At 38.2% G+C, this 19274-nt stretch overlaps 1 protein-coding gene across 1 annotated transcript; it reads left to right on the top strand.

Annotated features, from left to right (window-relative positions):
• The first annotated feature begins 18299 nt into the window (after window positions 1-18299).
• On the top strand, window positions 18300-18971 carry LOC133819436 (uncharacterized). Its single transcript, XM_062252701.1, has one exon. The coding sequence runs from the start codon at window positions 18300-18302 to the stop codon at window positions 18969-18971; it is 672 nt and encodes a 223-aa protein (XP_062108685.1).
• Window positions 18972-19274: the final 303 nt, after the last annotated feature.

The following is a 19274-nucleotide window of genomic DNA, read 5'->3' on the forward strand; positions in this document are numbered from 1 at the left end:
CTTCCCCCCGGGACCAGCTCCAAGTCTCCTGCCAAGGGGAAAAACCAGGGTCCTGTTGCCATAGAGCAGGTGCCTCCGCCCCCTCCTGTAGTGGAGAAGATGGCTCCACCTCCCCCGCGACCTCCTGTCCCTAATCGGGAACAGGAGGTACCAACCGGGACCTTGTCAGCCCCGACTCCCGGCGTACGCGTCCCGGTCAATCCTCAGGCCTTGGAGAAAGTCCCCGAGGTCTTTAGGGGGATGGTTTACGAAACTGCAACCTACATGGTGGACCACTGCTACAATACCACCTCGAGGTACTTGCGGGAGATCGAGACGAGGAGCCCCGAGCACGTGATGGAATCTTCACTGGGGATGACCCTCACGGTAAGTTTGCTTTACCACTGGTTCTTTATGTTGTAGTTTTTTTTTCTCTAAGGCACTTGCCTTATTATCTTTTTGTCTTGCAGGCAGCTTTGGCTCTCCACCAGAGCATATCTCAGTCCAGGGCCAGGATGGATGATATCAGGGGCGAGCACCAGGCTGCCCAAGCCGCCCTTGCCTCCGCTCAACAACAGGAGCAGGATGCCAAGGCTGCCCTGGTGACTGCCCAGGAGAGTGAGAGGGTTGCGCAGACCGCCTTGGTGGCTGCGCAGGCCGAGCTGGAGGCATCTCGGGCCAAGCTGCTGGAGGCCGAGGCTGCCAAGGTCGCCCAGGACGCCGCGAAGGTCGAACTCGAGGAGGCCAAGGCTTCCCTTGTGGCGGAGAGGGCATCATCCAGCTCCTCCATGGAGTCCATGTTGTACCATTGTTGGGCCTTCAACCAGGATGGTGACTTTTCCTTCCTGGGGCCGGAGGTGTGGGAGTCCTTCTTGGAAAAGTTTAAAGCTCGCCTTCAACAAGAGGCGCCCTCCAAGACCGGGGAGACCTCCACTGCCACCGAGTAGGATGGCGAGGGGGTGACTTCATTAGAGCGGCCTAGTGGGGCTTAGGATTTTTGCTCCTTTTTCTTTTATTTTTATTTGTAACTTTATATTACGAGGTTTTTTATCCTCGAGACAATTGATTTCCTTATATTTATTTAATCTATTTATATATATATATATTTGTGGTTTAACTTAGTTTCTGTTGGTGTTATGATTGACATCTTATGCTTTTTAGGGAAAAAAAAGACATTTGTTAATCAATTTGAACCAACTCCTAAGTCTTAGGACCTGGTTGTATCCAGGATATTAATTTGAAAACTTAGTTCGCGTCAATCCTTTATCGATATCTCGTGCTTTTTAAGAAAAACATCGATCAATCAATTTGAACTAACTTCTAAATTTTAGGACCTGGTTATATCCAGGATATTAATTTGAAAACTTAGTTCGCGTCAATCCTTTATCGATATCTCGTGTTTTTTAAGAAAAACATCGATCAATCAATTTGAACTAACTTCTAAGTTTTAGGACCTGGTTATATCCAGGATATATGCCCCCCAAGTAATCAGGAAAGGGTCTTTCGTGGTTACTTGACGTTACATCCACAATCATATATAATAACGCAAAAAGATTAACTCTTATTACTTAATAAACAAAAGATGGCTATTCTATCTAAGCCCTACAAAGATATTATTGATAATATTTCTTTAAGTGTATAGCGTTCCAAGTCTGTGGGACTGCTTCTCCGTTAAGCCGAGCTAGCTTGAAGGCTCCTTCTTTCACGACCTCGGTTATTTGATAGGGTCCTTCCCAGTTTGGTCCCAACACTCCGTCCTTGGGATCCTTGCTGGCTAGGAAGACTCTTCTGAGGACCAGGTCGCCAACGCTAAAGACGCATTTCTTAACCTTTGAGTTGAAATAACGAGTGATCTTTTGCTGATAATGCGCGAGCTGCAGCTGTGAAGCTTCTCGTTTTTCGTCAATTAGGTCGAGAGATGTGCAGAGCAATTCGTCATTCCGGTCTTGGTCAAATGCCTGGACTCTATGCGAGGCTGCCTTTACTTCAACAGGAAGGGCTGCCTCACTCCCGAAAGCTAGGGATAAAGGAGTATGACCTGTCGGCGTTCGATGTGAGGTCCGGTATGCCCACAGTACCTGGGGGAGCTATTCGGGCCAGACCCCCTTGGCTTCATCCAGTCTTTTCTTAAGGCTCACCTTTAGCGTCTTGTTGACAGCCTTGACCTGCCCATTGGTCTGGGGATAGGCCACGGAGGAGAAGCTTTTAACAATGTCGTGCCTCTCGCAGAATTCAGTGAAGAGGTCGCTATCGAACTGCGTTCCATTATCTGACACGATCTTCTTTGGCAGCCCGAATCGGCAGATAATACTCTTGACCACGAAGTCGAGGACTCTCTTTGAAGTAATCATCGCCGGGGGCTCTGCTTCTGCCCAGTTGGTGAAGTAGTCGATAGCCACAACCGCGTAGCGAACTCCTCCCTTTCCAGTAAGGAGGGCACCAACCAGGTCAATACCCCAGACCGCGAATGGCCATGGGGAGGTGATCATCTTCAGCTCAACTGGGGGGGCCCGGGCAATTGTGGTGAATCGTTGGCACTTGTCACACTTCTTGACGAAGGAGATCGAGTCCTTTGACAAAGTGGGCCAATAATACCCTTGCCTTAGTATCTTCAGGGCCAGGCTTTGCCCCCCAGTGTGATCTCCACAAAAACCCTCGTGCACCTCCTACAAAATGGTCTTCGCCTTGCTTGGCATAACACACCGTAGGAGAGGTAAAGAGTGTCCATGCCGGTATAATATCTCATCTATCACCGTATACCTTGGGGCCTGGTAAAGTACCCGCCTTGCATCATTTCGCTCCTCGGGTAACTTTCCTGCTGTGAGATACTCAAGGATGGGGGTCACCCAGGTCGGTCTGGTGTCGATCATCTCAACCTCCGCCCCGACTTCCTCTATGCTTGGTCTTTCCAAGAACTCTACCGGAACAAGCCCCAAAGTCTATGCCTCCCCAGAGGTAGCGAGCTTTGCCAGGGCGTCCACATTGGCATTCTACTCACGAGGTATCTGCTCGATTGAGCCGTGCTTAAATGCGGATACCTCGTTCTTTACCTTGGCCAGGTAAGCAGCCATCTTGGTTTCCCGTGCTTGGTATTCCCCTAACACTTGGTTTACCTTGAGCTGGGAATCGCTGTAACACTGGACGGAGCTGGCCTTCAGCTCCTAGGCCATCCTTAGCCCAGCCAGTAAAGCTTCGTATTTAGCCTCATTGTTGGACACTTTGAATCTGAATCGTAACGCCGAGTGGAATCGATGTCCTTCTGGGGATATCAATATGATTCCAGCCCCGGAGCCGTTCTCATTAGATGAGCCATCTACGAAGACCTTCCACGAGGCCTGGGCTAAGGAGGCCTGGGCTAACTCTTCTACAGGATCTTCTCGGAACCCTGTGCACTCTGCCACAAAATTAGCCAGGGCCTGGCTTTTTATTGCAGTTCACGGTATGTACAATATCTCAAATTGGCTGAGTTCGATAGCCCATTTCAATAGACGTCCCGATGCTTCAGGTTTTTACAAAACCTGCCTTAAATGCTGATCGGTTATGACGTGTATTGAGTGGGACTGGAAATACTGCCTGAGCTTTTGGGAGGTCGTAATGAGGCAAAAGGCCATCTTTTCCATCAATGGATACCGGGATTCAGCCCCGAGAAGTCTCTTGCTGATGTAATAGACTGGCTTTTGAGATTGGTCTTCTTCTCAGACTAATACGGCGCTAGCTGCATCCTCCGTGACAGCTAGGTAAAGGAAAAGAGGCTCTCCTACCGTCGGTTTGGACAATACGGGCGGCTCGGCTAAATGTGCTTTCAGGTCGAGGAAGGCACGTTCGCATTCCTCGGTCCACTCGAATTTTTTATTTCCCCGGAGCAGGTTATAGAGTGGCAGACATTTGTCGGTTAATTTAGAAATAAATCGATTGAGGGCCACCACCCTTCCTGTCAGACTTTGAATGTCTTTTCTTGACTGGGGTGAGGGCATCTCGAGTAGCGACCTGATCTTATCGAGGTTTGCTTCTATTCCCATGGTATTGACGATGAAACCCAGGAACTTTCCTGACGCGACCCCGAAAGTACACTTTTGGGGGTTTAGCCTCATGTCGTATTCTCTTAATATCTTAAAGCATTCCTCCAGATCGGAGACATGTTTATCGGCAGTTTTCGACTTGACCAACATGTCGTCAACATACACTTCCATATTCTTCCCGATCTGGTTGGTAAACATCCTATTTACCAACCTCTGGTATGTAGCCCTGGGGTTTTTCAGCCCAAAGGGCATGACCTTGTAACAATAAACGTTAGTTGGGGTCATGAAGCTAGTGTGTTCCTGATCTGCCCGATTCATGGCGATCTGGTTATAGCCCGAGTATGCATCCAAAAAAGACATGAGCCCGTGCTCTGCCGTGGCATCTACTAATTGGTCAATCCTTGGCAAGGGGAAGCAATCTTTGGGGCAGGCTTTGTTCAAATCGGAGAAGTCGATGCAGGTCAGCCATTTCCCGTTGGGCTTCGGGACCAACACAGGATTGGTGACCCAGATTGGGAACTTTGCTTCGCGGATAAAACCGCACTTTAAGAGCCAGGCTACTTCCTCCTCTAGGGCCTTAGCTTGGGTTGTCCCTAGGCGCCTTTGTTTCTGGGACTTTGCAAGCACGCTTTTATCCAAGTGGAGGGTGTGCATGATGACGCTCAGATTGATCCCTACCATGTCTCCATGAGACCAGGCGAACACCTCCAAATTCTCCCGCAAAAACTTAATCAGCTCCGCCTTCCTTTCGCTACATAGATTTTTCCCGAGCTTTACCACCTTCGAGGGGTCTTGTGGGTCGATGTTTACTTCCTCGAGCTCTTCAATGGCCTGGAGCTCGGATCTATCCTCACCTACTCTGGGGTCGATATCATTATTTGAGATGATATTCTCCCCTTTAGCATTTTGAGGTTTTTCAATCTCAGGACTAGGCACAAGTTCTTGAGATTCCTCATTCCATCCCTGGATGGTCATTGTCTGCTGCCCAGGTTTTTATTTTCCCTTCATAGAAAGGCTATAGCATTCCCTGGCAGCGAGCTGATCGCCTCAGACAGTGCATATCCCCGAGGAAGAGGTGAATTTTAGCGCGAGGTGGCGGATGAAGGTTATTGCTTTGAACGCTATCAAAGTAGGTCGGCCCAAAATAGCATTGTACGCGGCGGGACAATCGATGACCACAAACTCGAGGAGTTTTGAGACAGTCCGGGGTCCCTCTCCCAAGGAGATCACCAGCTCGATTGTTCCTATTGCTGCCGACCCTTCTCCAGAGAATCTGTATAGCATCATGGAGGTGGCTTTCAACTCGGTGACAGATAAACCCATCTTTTCTAGCGTAGACCGGAATAGCAGGTTCACCGAGCTCCCATTGTCGACCAGTATCCTCCTAACTCTCCTATTAGCGAGCTGAGCAGCTACGACCAGAGGGTCGTTATGAGGGAACTGGACGTGACTGGAATCTTCCTCGGTGAATATGATTGGTTGTCTCTCCAATCGTCGCTGCTTGGGTAGATGCTGCTAAGGGACGAACTCCACTCCATTATGAGCCTTAAGTTCGTTGACATATCTCTTCTAGGCACATCTGCTCGTGCCAGCCAGATGGGGGCCTCCGGAGATCGTGGAGATCTCTCCTCCTATCACAGGAGGAGGGATGTCCTGATCTATCTGAAACCCGGGCTGACTTATCGGAGTTTCTGGAGCCAGTTGGCCGGCGGGAACCCTATTTCGCACGTACTGAGCCAAGGGTCCGGCTCTGATGAGAGTCTCGATCTCATCCTTCAGGTGCCTACAATCATCAGTGTTATGGCCAATGCCGTTGTGGAACCGACAAAACTTGGAGGGGTCTCGCTTACCCTTCTGGTGCTTCAACGGTTCCGGCTTCTTCCAGGGGAGGCGAGCAGAGTTTGCTAGGAAAATGTTCTCCCTAATGTGTGTGAGCATGGTATAAGTCGCGTAGACTGGCTTAAACTTTTCCACGGACTTGTTCTTCTTTGGGCCATGCTGGCCGCCCTCGCTGCTCCCTTTTCTCTTGCCTCCACCAAACTGGTTATTCTGTGTAACGGTTTGTGTCGCTGTCACGACATCCATTCCTACTCCAGTGGGCTGTTCAGGGGCCTAGCTGGTTCCTGCAGCCGTCGATCGCACCTCCTCCATGTTTATCCACCCCTGGGCCCTATTTAGGAATTCATTCATGGTGCTGACACCTTTTCTCTGTATCTCTTCCCAGAGCCCGCCTCCGACAAGGATTCCAGTCCTCATGGCCATAAGCTTGGAACTATCATCTGCGTCCCTGGCCCGAGCCGTGACGTTTGCGAATCTACTCAGGTAAGCTTTCAAAGGTTCGTCGGGCTGTTGTCTTATGTTCGCCAGGGTGTCGGCTTTGACGCGGGCAGCCTGAGAAGCTCGGAATGCCCTCTTGAAGTCGGCAGAAAAGGCTTTCCACGAGTTGATGGACTGCTTTTTACTCTGCTTGAACCATTGCCTGGCCGGCCCAGTCAAGGTGGAAGGAAATATTAAACATCTTAGCTCGGGACCGATGTTATGGGCCATCATTAGGGTGTTGAACATACCCAGATGATCCAACAGGTCCCCGTCCCCATTGAACTTGGACAAGTGAGGCATACGGAAACCAGGTGGATACGCCGTAGCTGCTATGCTGGGGGCAAAGAGCTCGAGTTCATCCCCTGAGTCGTACTCATCTTTCTCTTTTTCCGATAGGAGCTTCCTCATCAGCTCCTCCATCTGAGCCAGTCTCTCCAGGGTTTGGTCCTTGCTTCCTTGGTTGTTCTGGGGCTGTTTAACAACTCCAGTTCCATTGTACGTGTTGGGCGAGTTATAGTCCCTCCTATCTTGAGATAGGTTATGTGGGACATTCCCGCTGTCACGTAATTCAGATAGGCCCTCCCCTTGGCGAGCACGACTGCTATTTCCAGCTGGATCTCCTCTCTGAGAGTTGAGACGATCTTGGAGGTCACCCCGCGGGGTGACCCGAGGGCTTTGAGCCGAGCTCAAATGATGGCGTAGGTCTTCGCCAGACCTGCCACTTCGATTACTCCCGGTCTAGTAACTTCCATTTGAGAAGTTCGAAGCTCGGCGCTGAGGGTGAGGATCCGGGATTTCTCTGGGCGCCCGGCTGCATCGGGAAGGCCCGACGGAAGGAGGATTTCTCCTACTGCTCCCATGAGCCGGAATGTCTCGGACTGGATGGGGAGGAGATGGATATCTTATTGGTGACGAAGGATGCCTGACTGGTGATGCGATCCTGGTCCCATCGGGGCGGATTAAGTTAGGTCGCGGCCGCTCCGTTCTACCATCCCCCGTGCCCTGCGCTCGGCGGTCTGAGCGTGGTGCAGGACGGCTGGCTGGGGCGGGCTGTCGTCGCGAGCCCTCCACAGATCTTCTTTGCGAGCCGCCACGAGCCCTCCTAGGTGCACTCAAGGGTGGAACTGAACTAGGAGTTGAGGTCCAGACCGATCGGCTGAATGGCTGATCGGCCCTAGGAAGTTCCTCAAATACCATTTCCTAGTGATGCGACATGGAAGTAGAACTTGATGTCGAGGGTCTGGCCGATCGACTGGGCCTGGGTCGATTATCTCGGCGGGACTTATGAGTCCCACCATGCCTCCTTCCGATGTTAACATCAGTTGTAAGAGGGGGTAATCGGGCCAAAACCTCTTCGATCTGCTTGTTTGCTTTCACCAGCTGACTCCTCAACTGTGCATTCTCCATTTCTACTGCCGTGTAGAAATTCGGGTTCGGATTGGGCGGCCGGGGAGCCGAACTTCCAGTGTCGTCTTGGCCCATTGGCTGCTTCCCCAGTCGCTGCTAAACCTCAAGGTTTTGCTCGTCAGATATGGCGGCATGGTGGGCCTCCTGCCCATCACGTTGATCCGCCTCGTTACCATGTCTCGAGCGAGTAACTACCATGGTTAGGTTTTTGCGATAGCACCAATCTAAGAGCTCTCAACGAAAGCACCAAACTGTTGATGTGGTTCTTCGGCAACAGATAATTATATGAATAAGGAGAGGGATTAGTGCTAAATGATGAACCGTAATATATGAATGTTCTCAAAGGAAGATTATAACTCGAATACTTTTTTAGGTGGTTCGAAGGTTAAAATCCTTCTAGTCCACCAGCCACTATTATTGATATATCTCTGATATTCCTTACAGGGTGTTTCTTTACAAATTAGAAGCCAACTATTTGCAACACCCAGGGTCTCCATATTTATAGGGAGAGGACACCTGGGTGTTGGCAAAGGGGGTCATCCCGTGACCCTCTTACCCATCATGTCACTTTTGTGACATTCATGATTAATTCCTAAAACCTGACAATGAAGTGTGGTCTAATCAATAGGTAAGGGGGATAATGGGCCACATGGCCCAAACTAGTCGTGGGGTGCCTGAACACGCACGTTTATGCTATGTGTCCGAGATTTCAGGAATGGAGTAGACACGTGATGTCTGATATGCACACGTTTACATTGCGTGGTTGACTTTATAAAGGGTTGGAGGTGTCAGCTCTAGATCGTACCCCGAGCTTGATGCGGTCTCAGCTCGTGGTGTCCACGCTGCTGACCTGATGCCTTCGAGTATTCTCACCAAACTGTTGGCAACCTCGAGCTAAAGAGGGAGGGACTAGTAACAGCAGCTCCGGGTAGGTGGCTTCCACGTGGATGATAGGATTATGCCCTTCTTCAGCTCGCTAATACCCCGTGGAAGTTTAGGGCGTACAATATATATATATATATAAAGGAGAGCTTCAAGGAGATTATGTGGCACTCTACAATCTCTTCAAAGCACTAATTCTATTTTCTCCATTAATCTGATTTTTTAATTCATTTACAAAATCCATTATTTTTTTTAATTTTTAAATTCATATACATTATCTCTCTACTGTCTCTTCAAAACACTAATTCTATTTTCTCCATTAATCTAATTTTTTAATTCATTTACATAATCCATTATCTTTTTTATTTAATTTTTAAATGCATATACATTATCTTTGATTTTAACACCTAATAAACTTACAAAAATTTAAATAAGATAATAAACTTAACAGGGCAGTATAGACCACTTTCAAATGACCATAAAATTATTTTTTTGGTTTCAACTAAGCTTAAGAGGCTAGAAGAAGGAATGGTGAACATTCCAATCAATGAATTCCAATTCATATCTCCAAATTTGATTGATTTGCGCGTTAATGATAACACAATTCTCTCAGGTTCTTTAATTATTAATGTTTGTTATTTTTATAAAATTATTAATCTTTATATTCTAACATTTTAAACTTATTTCTCTATCATGTGTTTAGATGTTGTCGGATGTTTATGTGCTATGGGTGATATTGAGATTGTTGGAGGTGGTTGGAAAAAAAGAGATATTAGAGTTTTAACAAATTAGCAAGTATAAGCTAAGGCATAAAAGTAATATTACAAATATATATATGTTATTGTAGTTTTTTTTTCTATTTATTGTATTATTAACTTTTGTAAAATTTTATGTATAGTTTGGTCACATCAAAGTTACTTTGTGGGGAAACTTAGGGGAGACGTTCAATCCAGATTTGTACAATAAAGATGGTGGTCCATTTATTGTGATAGTAACTTCTACAACCATTAAAAAATTTCGAAGTAATTATTTATTTAGATCCCAATGTTTAATATTTAAAAAGTATATATATGTGTTAATTTACATTTACCGTAAATAGGTGAAGTTAGCTTCTCTACCACAACTGCAAGTAAAATTTACATAAATCTTCAAATAGATTATGTAACATCATTAATCGAAAGATTTTTCACCATCTCTAATGGTGTGATAACTATTGCAAGTTCTAATATGAATAAGACTACTCTTGAGGAAGCTATGTTCGTGAACAGGATGACCATTCAGGAACTATTACAAGCTGATTGGAGTAGTGAATTGAAGGATTTTAGCCCCTTGTCTTTCTCTTGTATACTTCATTCATTATGTCCTATAATTTTAATAAATACTCATTGTTTCATTGTAGGAATATATTGTTACTCTCAAAGGTAAAATTATAGAAATAGACAACTCATTTGGACGGTACTATGTCTCATGCAAAATTTTCTTAAAAAATGTTAAATCTACAAATTGTGCTTTATATGTGTCACACTTGCAAAAAAGAATGTGATTACCCTCTTGTGATGTAAGAAAATTATATTAGATTTTCTTCCAATAAAAAAAATCACTATGTTATTTGTTTTTTTTTCTAATGTAGGTTCAAAATACATATAAAAGTCATCGACAAAACTGCAAATACTACTTTGGTCTTATTTAATGTTGTGGCTGAAAACTTACTAGATACATCAGCGCACAAATTGTTTAATAAATTATCTTCAAATAATAATGATGTTCCTGCAGAGATTCAAAGCTTTTGTGGGAAAGATTTTGTTTACAAGTTAAGGTTGAATGACTATAATTTAAAAAAGGGACTTGAGAATTTTACTGTATCAAAGGTTTTCATGCCAGATGAGAAATTGGAACGACAACATCAATTGAAGAAAGGAAAAAATAAGGTAATGTTACTTATGCTAAGTTCAATTTGTAAGCAAAATATGTAATGGAAATAAATTAATTATTTGTTTAATAATTTTATACAGGATTCTCACAATGTCAATGATTTAGAAGATTCTGATGGAGATTATCACAAGAAAAAAAAAGAAGAAACTAAATGGTTGATGATCATGATGAAGTTAGCGATGATGGAAATACTCAATAAAGAAAAAATATATTATTTTTTTGGATACATGTTTTAGTTTTTAGTGTTATTTCTATTTTTTATTATTCAACTATGGAATTTAAAATATATTTTTATTATTTAATAAGAAAATAGACTACACTCTTATTCTTGTGTGAAAAAAATAAACATTTTATCATTTACACATATAGTTTATAATGATATGATCATGTGCAGTTTTTATTGGATTGACAATAGGTTGTTCAAGGCTGACAAGTTAGATGCTTTAAAGCAAGATTCGTCAGGTTTTATCCCCAATTGTTTGTTTAAAATTCCAGAACTACCACTAAAATTTAGATCTCTTACTTTAATATTATTTATATATTATGGCTAAACTCAAGTGGTTATCATTTCAATTAGGTAGTATGCAAGTGTCACTTGTATACTTAGAATAACCAAATTTGGCATAAACAATCTTCTTACTATGCTAATTTTATTCGAAGACAGATAACTAATAAAAAATTTATTATTTCTCTGTTTTGATTAGAAAAAAAAACTATTTTAGGTTAGTGATAAATGCTTTAACAATTGCTTAATTTAAAATATTATAGTGCAATTTTAAATTTTGGGATTCCAATTTTATAATATTATAGTCCAATATTTAACTAATAAAGTACGAATTGTTAATGACAATTATTATTATTATTGTTGTTGTTGTTATTATTATTAAGCAATATGAAAATTATTTCCAAACAAAACGATTATAACACTACCAACCTTATATATGTATATATATATATATATTCAATAATATTACTTACCTTAATAATATTAATATTATTATTTCATATCGGAATAGTAACAGCAATACTATAAATACAGTAATTTAATTATTATTATTATATATATTAATTACTAGAAAAATATAACCGCTCTACAATCTCTTCAAAGCACTAATTCTATTTTCTCCATTAATCTAATTTTTTAATTCATTTACAAAATCCATTATTTTTTTAATTTTTAAATCCATATACATTATCTCTCTACAATCTCTTCAAAACACTAATTCTATTTTCTCCATTAATCTAATTTTTTAATTCATTTACAAAATCCATTATCTTTTTTATTTAATTTTTAAATTCATATACATTATCTTTGATTTTAACACCTAATAAACTTACAAAAATTTAAATAAGATAATAAACTTACAAAAATTTAAATAAGATATTTATATAAGATATTTTTTGAGTTTTTATTATTAACACAGAATAATAGTAGCTATACTATAAATACAATAATTTAATTATTATTATACATATTAATTACTAAAAAAATATAACCGTGCCGCACAGCACAATTTTTAAATAAAAAATATATGTTTTTAAATAATTAGTTATTTTGTAACATATATCTAGCTAAAAAATAAACAATTAGCTATAACCGTAAATAGCTATACATATATCTCCTAGAGGCCTAAACGAATTTTCAAGAAGTATTTGAATAAAAAAAAATTTCTTGACAAAGTTTTAAATAAATTTTTAATTACTAAATGGTTGATTGATTTTTAATTTGAAAATAATAGTTAAGAGATATTAATTTAAAATTTTATGAATTGAAAATATTAATTAGAAACTAAAATTATGTTTCATAATAATAAAATATAAATAAAACAGTAAAATTTAGTTTTTATAAAATGATTGATTATATGCATTTTTTTAATATTTTCAAAACAAGTAACTAATAAAATATTTTATTGGGTTCCAAATAATTTAATTTATATAATATATTTTATAGAGTCATATGGAACTTATATATATATATCTATAAATAGTATTTTTTTAAAAGGATTAACTAAAAAATTATTTTTTTCTACTTAAAAAAAAAGAAAGTAAAAGTGCTATGAAAAGAATTGAAGGCGCTATAAAGCAAAAGCGCTATAACGTAAATAATTATATAACGTAGTTATTATTATATAATAATTATATAATGTAGCTATAACACAAATAATTATATTGTTTTTAAATATAATATATGTTGGTTATTATTATATAACGTAGTTAGCTATGATTTTCCCTTTTGTTTAAATAATTGATTTTCACTTTAATTTTATGCTTAGCTAGATATTTGTTAAAAAATAAATAACGTGGTTACACATTGATTTTTTTTATTAATACATGTTAAAAAATTAGAAAAATCTATAAATTAGATTATCGGTTACACATTGATTTTTTTTATATAAATTAGTTTCGGTGACAAAAACTAAGCAGTATTTATCATAAATATCTCAAATATGAAGTACATGATATTATTATGGTGTAACCGTATGTTGATTTTTCTTACCATTTAATTATTATATATATTAATAATATTATATATAAATATCTCTTCATGATTTTATATATATATTCTAAACTTTCTCAATTACTCTCATATTTTCTTCTACTTTAATTTCTTTTAAGCATAATCCCCAAGTCCTTTTTATGCATTATTTACTAGAGTTTACATATATTTATAGCAAAGCATCAAGCCTCAAATCTCAAAGCCTCTTTCATTCTTCTTTTTTTCTTCTGAAAGTTCTTTCAATGTATTATTTATTGGCTATTACTTCAAACACTCTCTTCTTCACTCATTCTCTTCTTTTTAATTTTGCAAAATTATAATAATTCTTTTTCAATTATTATTACTACAATTGCATTTACATATTGTCACTTTTAATTTGCGTAACCAATTTTCCTAATGAACTATTTTCATGTAATTTATTAATGATACAATCTACTTAGGATAGTTCCAATTTTAACAATCAACACGATAGTATGAAGAGAAAACAACAAAGTTCGCATTCTTCAGGTACTAATAAGATATTGTACAAATTACTATTATTGTTTGCTTAAATATAATATTTATAATTAGCTAGATTGAGAAAATGTTTCATCAAATTTCGTAATATGCATTAAAAAAATTTGTAGCATTTATTAATTCTTACTTGTATAGTTTCTATGCTGAATGAAACTATTTTTTAATTATTTTTTTTATTTTTCACCAATTTTCTACTTTTTTTTGTGAGGGAACAGAGAACATGGAATTGATTTATGCCATTATAAAAGATTGTGGTCACTTAAGCAATGTTCTACAACAAATTTCTTTATTGCAATATCAACTTTCATCTTTAGCTCGACAGGAAAGGATTCAGAAATTAAAACTCAAGAGATATGCCTTAAATGTCCAGTATCATACGATAAATGATGACTTACCTATCATTCAAAAATCTATATGCAAATGCGCAAGGTTGAAGCGAAAAATTCAAATTATCCAAGATAAATACAAACATGATTTAAATAAGAGAATCATCTTGACCTTTCAAGTTGTGAAATTTTTCATAAAATTTATAAAGTTGGACAACATTAGAAGTGACACTCGATTGCTTCAATCAAACTGTAAGTTATTCTCCATAATAATTTTTTTTATTCCTACTTACAATTAAAACAAAATATTATCTTTATTATAAATATAAACATTTTTTAAATGTATATTAATACATGTTTGTAATATATTTCAGGTGGGAATCTCCTCCAATCACATGATACAACTACAAATGAAAATAATAAATCATTACATAATGATCAAAACAATAAAAAAAATAAAGGAAAACACATATTTCATACAGGTACATTAATATTTACTTTTGTTGAGTTTTGTTAATTATTGTTAATGCTTCTAAGATTAGAAATTATTAACCTATTCTTTGTTTTTGGAATTATAAAATTATGCAGTTCAACATGGACTAGTAAAAAGAGTGTGCTTCTCTTTCAATGAAAACATACATGAGTCCACATACTTCTCACTAGATGGTGCAAGCTCAAATAATGGTACCTCTTTACATAAAACTACATGTAGAATTAATGATAATATTAGTATATTTATGTAACATATGTTTTATTAGTAATATAGTTATAATTATGTCCAATGATGAGGACGCAAACGAAGAAATTGAAAAGCTCAAACAACAAGTTACCGTTCATGGACTTAATCCTATCCCGTTCAAGGATAAAAGAGGTATTATAATACTTTTCTTACCATATTCAGTTGGATGAAATTACATCCTTTATTTGTTAATATATTATTATTTGTTCAATTAACAACTCATTATACAACACCTTGAAATTTTGGAATCCCTTCATACACATGTCAATATTGTGGTGTCATTTTATGGTATGAGGAATGGATAAAGAAAACACAAAAGGTCTCATATCCCAAATTCACATTTTGTTGTCTGGAAGGACGTGTGCAGATACCATTATTGAAAGAAGCACCCCTTTTACTTAAATTTCTCTTAGGACCAGAATCTGGACAAACAGGGTTTAAATTTCGAAAAAATATAAGAGCTTATAACTCCATGTTTGCATTCACATCAATGGGTAGCCGAGTTGATACGTCTATCAATCAATCAGTAGGTCCTTGTATTTTTTCGGATGAGTGGTTAGAATTATCATCACATTGGTTCTTTGTTGCTAGAAGTTGGGAAAAAACCACAGTTTGCTCAACTATATATATATATATATATATATATATGATACTAAAAATGAGATAGGAAACCGAATGGATACACTATTAAGACACGGGAGGAAGATAGAGATTGAACACGAAATCAATCATGAATTATCTCAAATGTTGGATCAGCATAATAATTTGGTCAAATCCTTTAGAATGGCAAGGGATAGATTCAAAGCACAACTAGAATCTATGTTTCGTTTACGACTCCTAAGTAGCAGGACAACAAATGGTTGTCAATACAATATGCCAACATCATTTGAAGTAGCAGGCTTAATAGTTGGTGATTTCAGTGAAGCGAACTTCGAACATGACGTTATTGTAGAGCACCGAACTAAAGGTTTTCAGAGAATCACAGATTTGCATCCAAGTTTCATGTCTATGACGTACCCATTAATAAACCCTTATGGTGAAGATGGATATAGACTTGGCATACCTTTGAGAGACGTAACTGAAAGCTCTTTTAAAAGGAAAAAGTTGACAATGAGGCAACATTATTGCTTTAGGTTGCAGCAAAGATTAAATGAGGGTCATACTCTTCTTCGATTTGGTAGACTACTGCAACAATATATAGTTGATTCTTACATGGAAATTTAAGAAGAAAGATTTCGTTGGATACGAAATAACAAAAAAAAACTCAGATCAGACCTTTTTTCTGGTTTAATGGACGCTATTCATCGTGGTGATTCAGATTGCTCAAAAATGGGGAAATCAATTATTTTTCCTTCGTCACACACTGGGGGACCACGATATAGAGTACAAAATTATCAAGATGCTATGTCAATTTGTAAATGGGCAGGATATCCTGATTTATTTCTTACTTTCACTTGCAACCCAAAGTGCCCATAAATAAATGACATGATCCATTTAATAGGCCAAAAAGATGATAACTATCGGGTCTATATCATATGCAAAGTATTTGAGATAAAGTTATTCCAACTAATGCACGACCTGATAAAAGAACAACCGTTTGGAAAGATAATCACATGTAAGTTTATTTCACATTTGTATCCACAACGAGCTCAGCTCAATTGTTTATGAAAAATGTTTTTACCAACAATAATATCACAATTCCCACCAAAATTTCTAAATTTTAAGTTTTTATCTAAGTTGTCGTAGGTATATACACAATTGAGTTCCAAAAAAGAGGACTGCCTCATGCACACATACTACTTTTCTTGCATTCGACATTGAAAAATCCTTCAGCAGACCATAATATAATAAGCGCGGAAATCCCAGACTTAAATGTTGATCCTGATGGTTATAATGCTGTCAATAAATTTATGATTCATGGACCTTGTGGAAAACTTAATTCAAGCTCTCCATGTATGATGCAAGATAGGTGCACACAACATTTTCCAAAAAAATTCAATGATCAAACGACCATCGACACAGATGGCTTTCCAGTCTACAAAAGGAGAAATACAGGTATTCATTTCGAAAAGAAATGTGTCCTTTTAGATAATCGATATGTAGTCCCTTACCATAGGAATTTGATTGTCAAATTTGATGCACATATTAATGTCGAGGTTTGCAATTACTCTAGATTAGTCAAATACATTTTCAAATATGTTCATAAAGGGTTTGATAGAACTACTGCAACAATGGAATCTATTGACATTGCCAAAGAAATAGATGAGATAAAAACATATTTGGATTGCAGATACATCTCGGCAACTAAAGCTTGCTGGAGAATATTCCAATTTGACATACATTACAGACAGCCAGTAGTTGAAAGATTACCATTCCATTTACCTGGAGAGCACACAGTAATATTCGAAGAAAACAAATGTGTTGAAAATGTTGTTTGTATACCTGGAATAGAAAAAACAAAGTTCACTCAATGGTTGGAGGCAAACAAGAATTATGATGATGCACGAGAGCTAACTTATTCGGATTTCCCTATAAGTTGGGTTTGGAATTCAAAGGAGAAAAAATGGATTGGCAATTGGAAGAATTTACTTTGCACATCCTTCAACTGGAGAACGCTTCTACTTGAGAATGTTGTTAAATTTTGTCAAATGGAGCACTTCTTATGAAAGTATTAGAACAATAAATGGGGTGACATATCCTAATTTTAAAGGCACATGCTATGCTTTGGGATTGTTAGACGATGATAAAGAGTGGATAGATTGCTTGATTGAAGCTGCAATATGGGCAACTGGAAAAGAATTAAGACATCTTTTCGTCACGTTACTCATTCACTCTCAGGCATCACAACTTTGGAAATCTAATTATATTGCATTGTCAGAAGACATAACTTCATTACAAAGGAAGAGATTTAGAATGAATGATCTTAAGTTAATTGAACAACAAGTTGAAGCATACACATTGTTCGAGATTGAAAGTATCATGCTGAAGATGGGAAAAAGTTTGAAAGATATAGATGGAATGCCCTTGCCTAATCCATCTTTGATAAGAGACTCGGGTAATAGATTGGTTAATGAAGAGCTTGATTATGACCGAGATCAATTAAAGATATTGCATGAGAAATCATTTGTTGCTCTAAATCCTTGCCAAAAATCAGCTTATAAAGCAATAGTACAGTAGAGAATGAACAAGGCAATTTATTTTTTTATCAATGGACATGGTGGTACTGGTAAAACATTTTTATGGAATACAATTACTACAAAGCTTAGATCACAATAAAAAAATAGTCTTGCCTGTAGCAACTTCAGGCATAGCTGCTTTGTTATTGCCTAATGGTAGGACAGCTCATTCACGATTTCATATTCCCTTGAATGTTACAGCAAAGTCGACTTGTGAAATTCGACAAGGCACCCTACTACCTGGACTTCTTGTGAAAACTTCTTTGATCATTTGGGATGAAGCACCTATGGCAAATAAGTTCTGCTTTGAAGCTTTGGATAAGACCTTAAGAGGTATTCTAAGAACAATGTTTGAAAATAGCTCTAACAAACCTTTTGGAGGACTTACAATAGTATGTGGTGGTGATTTCCGACAAATATTACCAGTTGTCCCAAAAGGTACAAGAGCTAATATTGTTGATGCTTATCTTATGGCCATTTTTCAAAATATATGAGTTCAACCAAAATATGAGGCTCTATAATGGAAGCTTGACTGGTTTTGAGGCTACTAAAATAGCTTATTTTGACAAATGGATGCTGCAGATTAGAGATGGTTCATTATATGATGACATTGATAGACAATTAATTAAGCTTCCTTCTAATATCGCCATAAATCCATCTCAAGATCCAATGAAATCCATAGTTAAAGTTCTCTACCCATCACTTTTACAAAAGTACAACGATCCTGCATATTTGATAGAAAGAGCAATACTAACACCAAAAAATGAAATGGTCTATGAACAAAATGAGATGATTATGAATATTATACCAGGTGAAGGGAGAACATATTTTAGCTCAGACAGTATATGCAAAGTAAGTGTAAAGACAAATGATGAAGATCTTTTGTATCCAGCTGAATTTTTGCATGGTTTGAAATTTAATGGCATCCCTAATCATGAGATGCGACTTAAGGAAGGTGCTCCTGTAATGCTCCTTAGAAATCTAAATCAAACGGAAGGCCTATGCAATGGCACAAGATTGATTATCATGCATCTTGGTAAATGGTCCATTAGAGGCGACATCATTTTTGGAACAAATATTGGTGAAAATGTCGAAGAATTATCATGTCTCCCAATGAATCAAGATGGCCATTCAAGCTTAATAGACGACAACTTCCCTTGGCACCATGCTTTGCCATGACAATCAACAAAAGCCAAGGAAAATCTCTTAAACATGTTGGCTTGTACCTCCCTAAGCAAGTATTCACCCACAGTCAATTATATGTTGCTGTGTCCCGAGTTACCACAAGAGAATGATTGATCATACTAAATGCTGATGATGAGGTGGGAGACCCAACCTTAATAAAAAATATTGTTTACAAAGAAGTATTTCAAAATGCCCACTCATAAAAAATCTATTTATTCTAGATAATGATATAGTCTCCTTATTCATGTCCTTCAAATTCTTACCTTATTATAAATTTTACTAGTGTATAATTTAATA

Source organism: Humulus lupulus, chromosome 1, assembly GCF_963169125.1.
Source record: "Humulus lupulus chromosome 1, drHumLupu1.1, whole genome shotgun sequence".
In the NCBI taxonomy this organism is placed as follows: Eukaryota; Viridiplantae; Streptophyta; class Magnoliopsida; order Rosales; family Cannabaceae; genus Humulus; species Humulus lupulus.

Coding starts and splice junctions, on each gene's coding strand:
- LOC133819436 (XM_062252701.1), top strand. CDS start 18,300: ATGAGGCTCTATAATGGAAGCTTGACTGGTTTTGAGGCTACTAAAATA.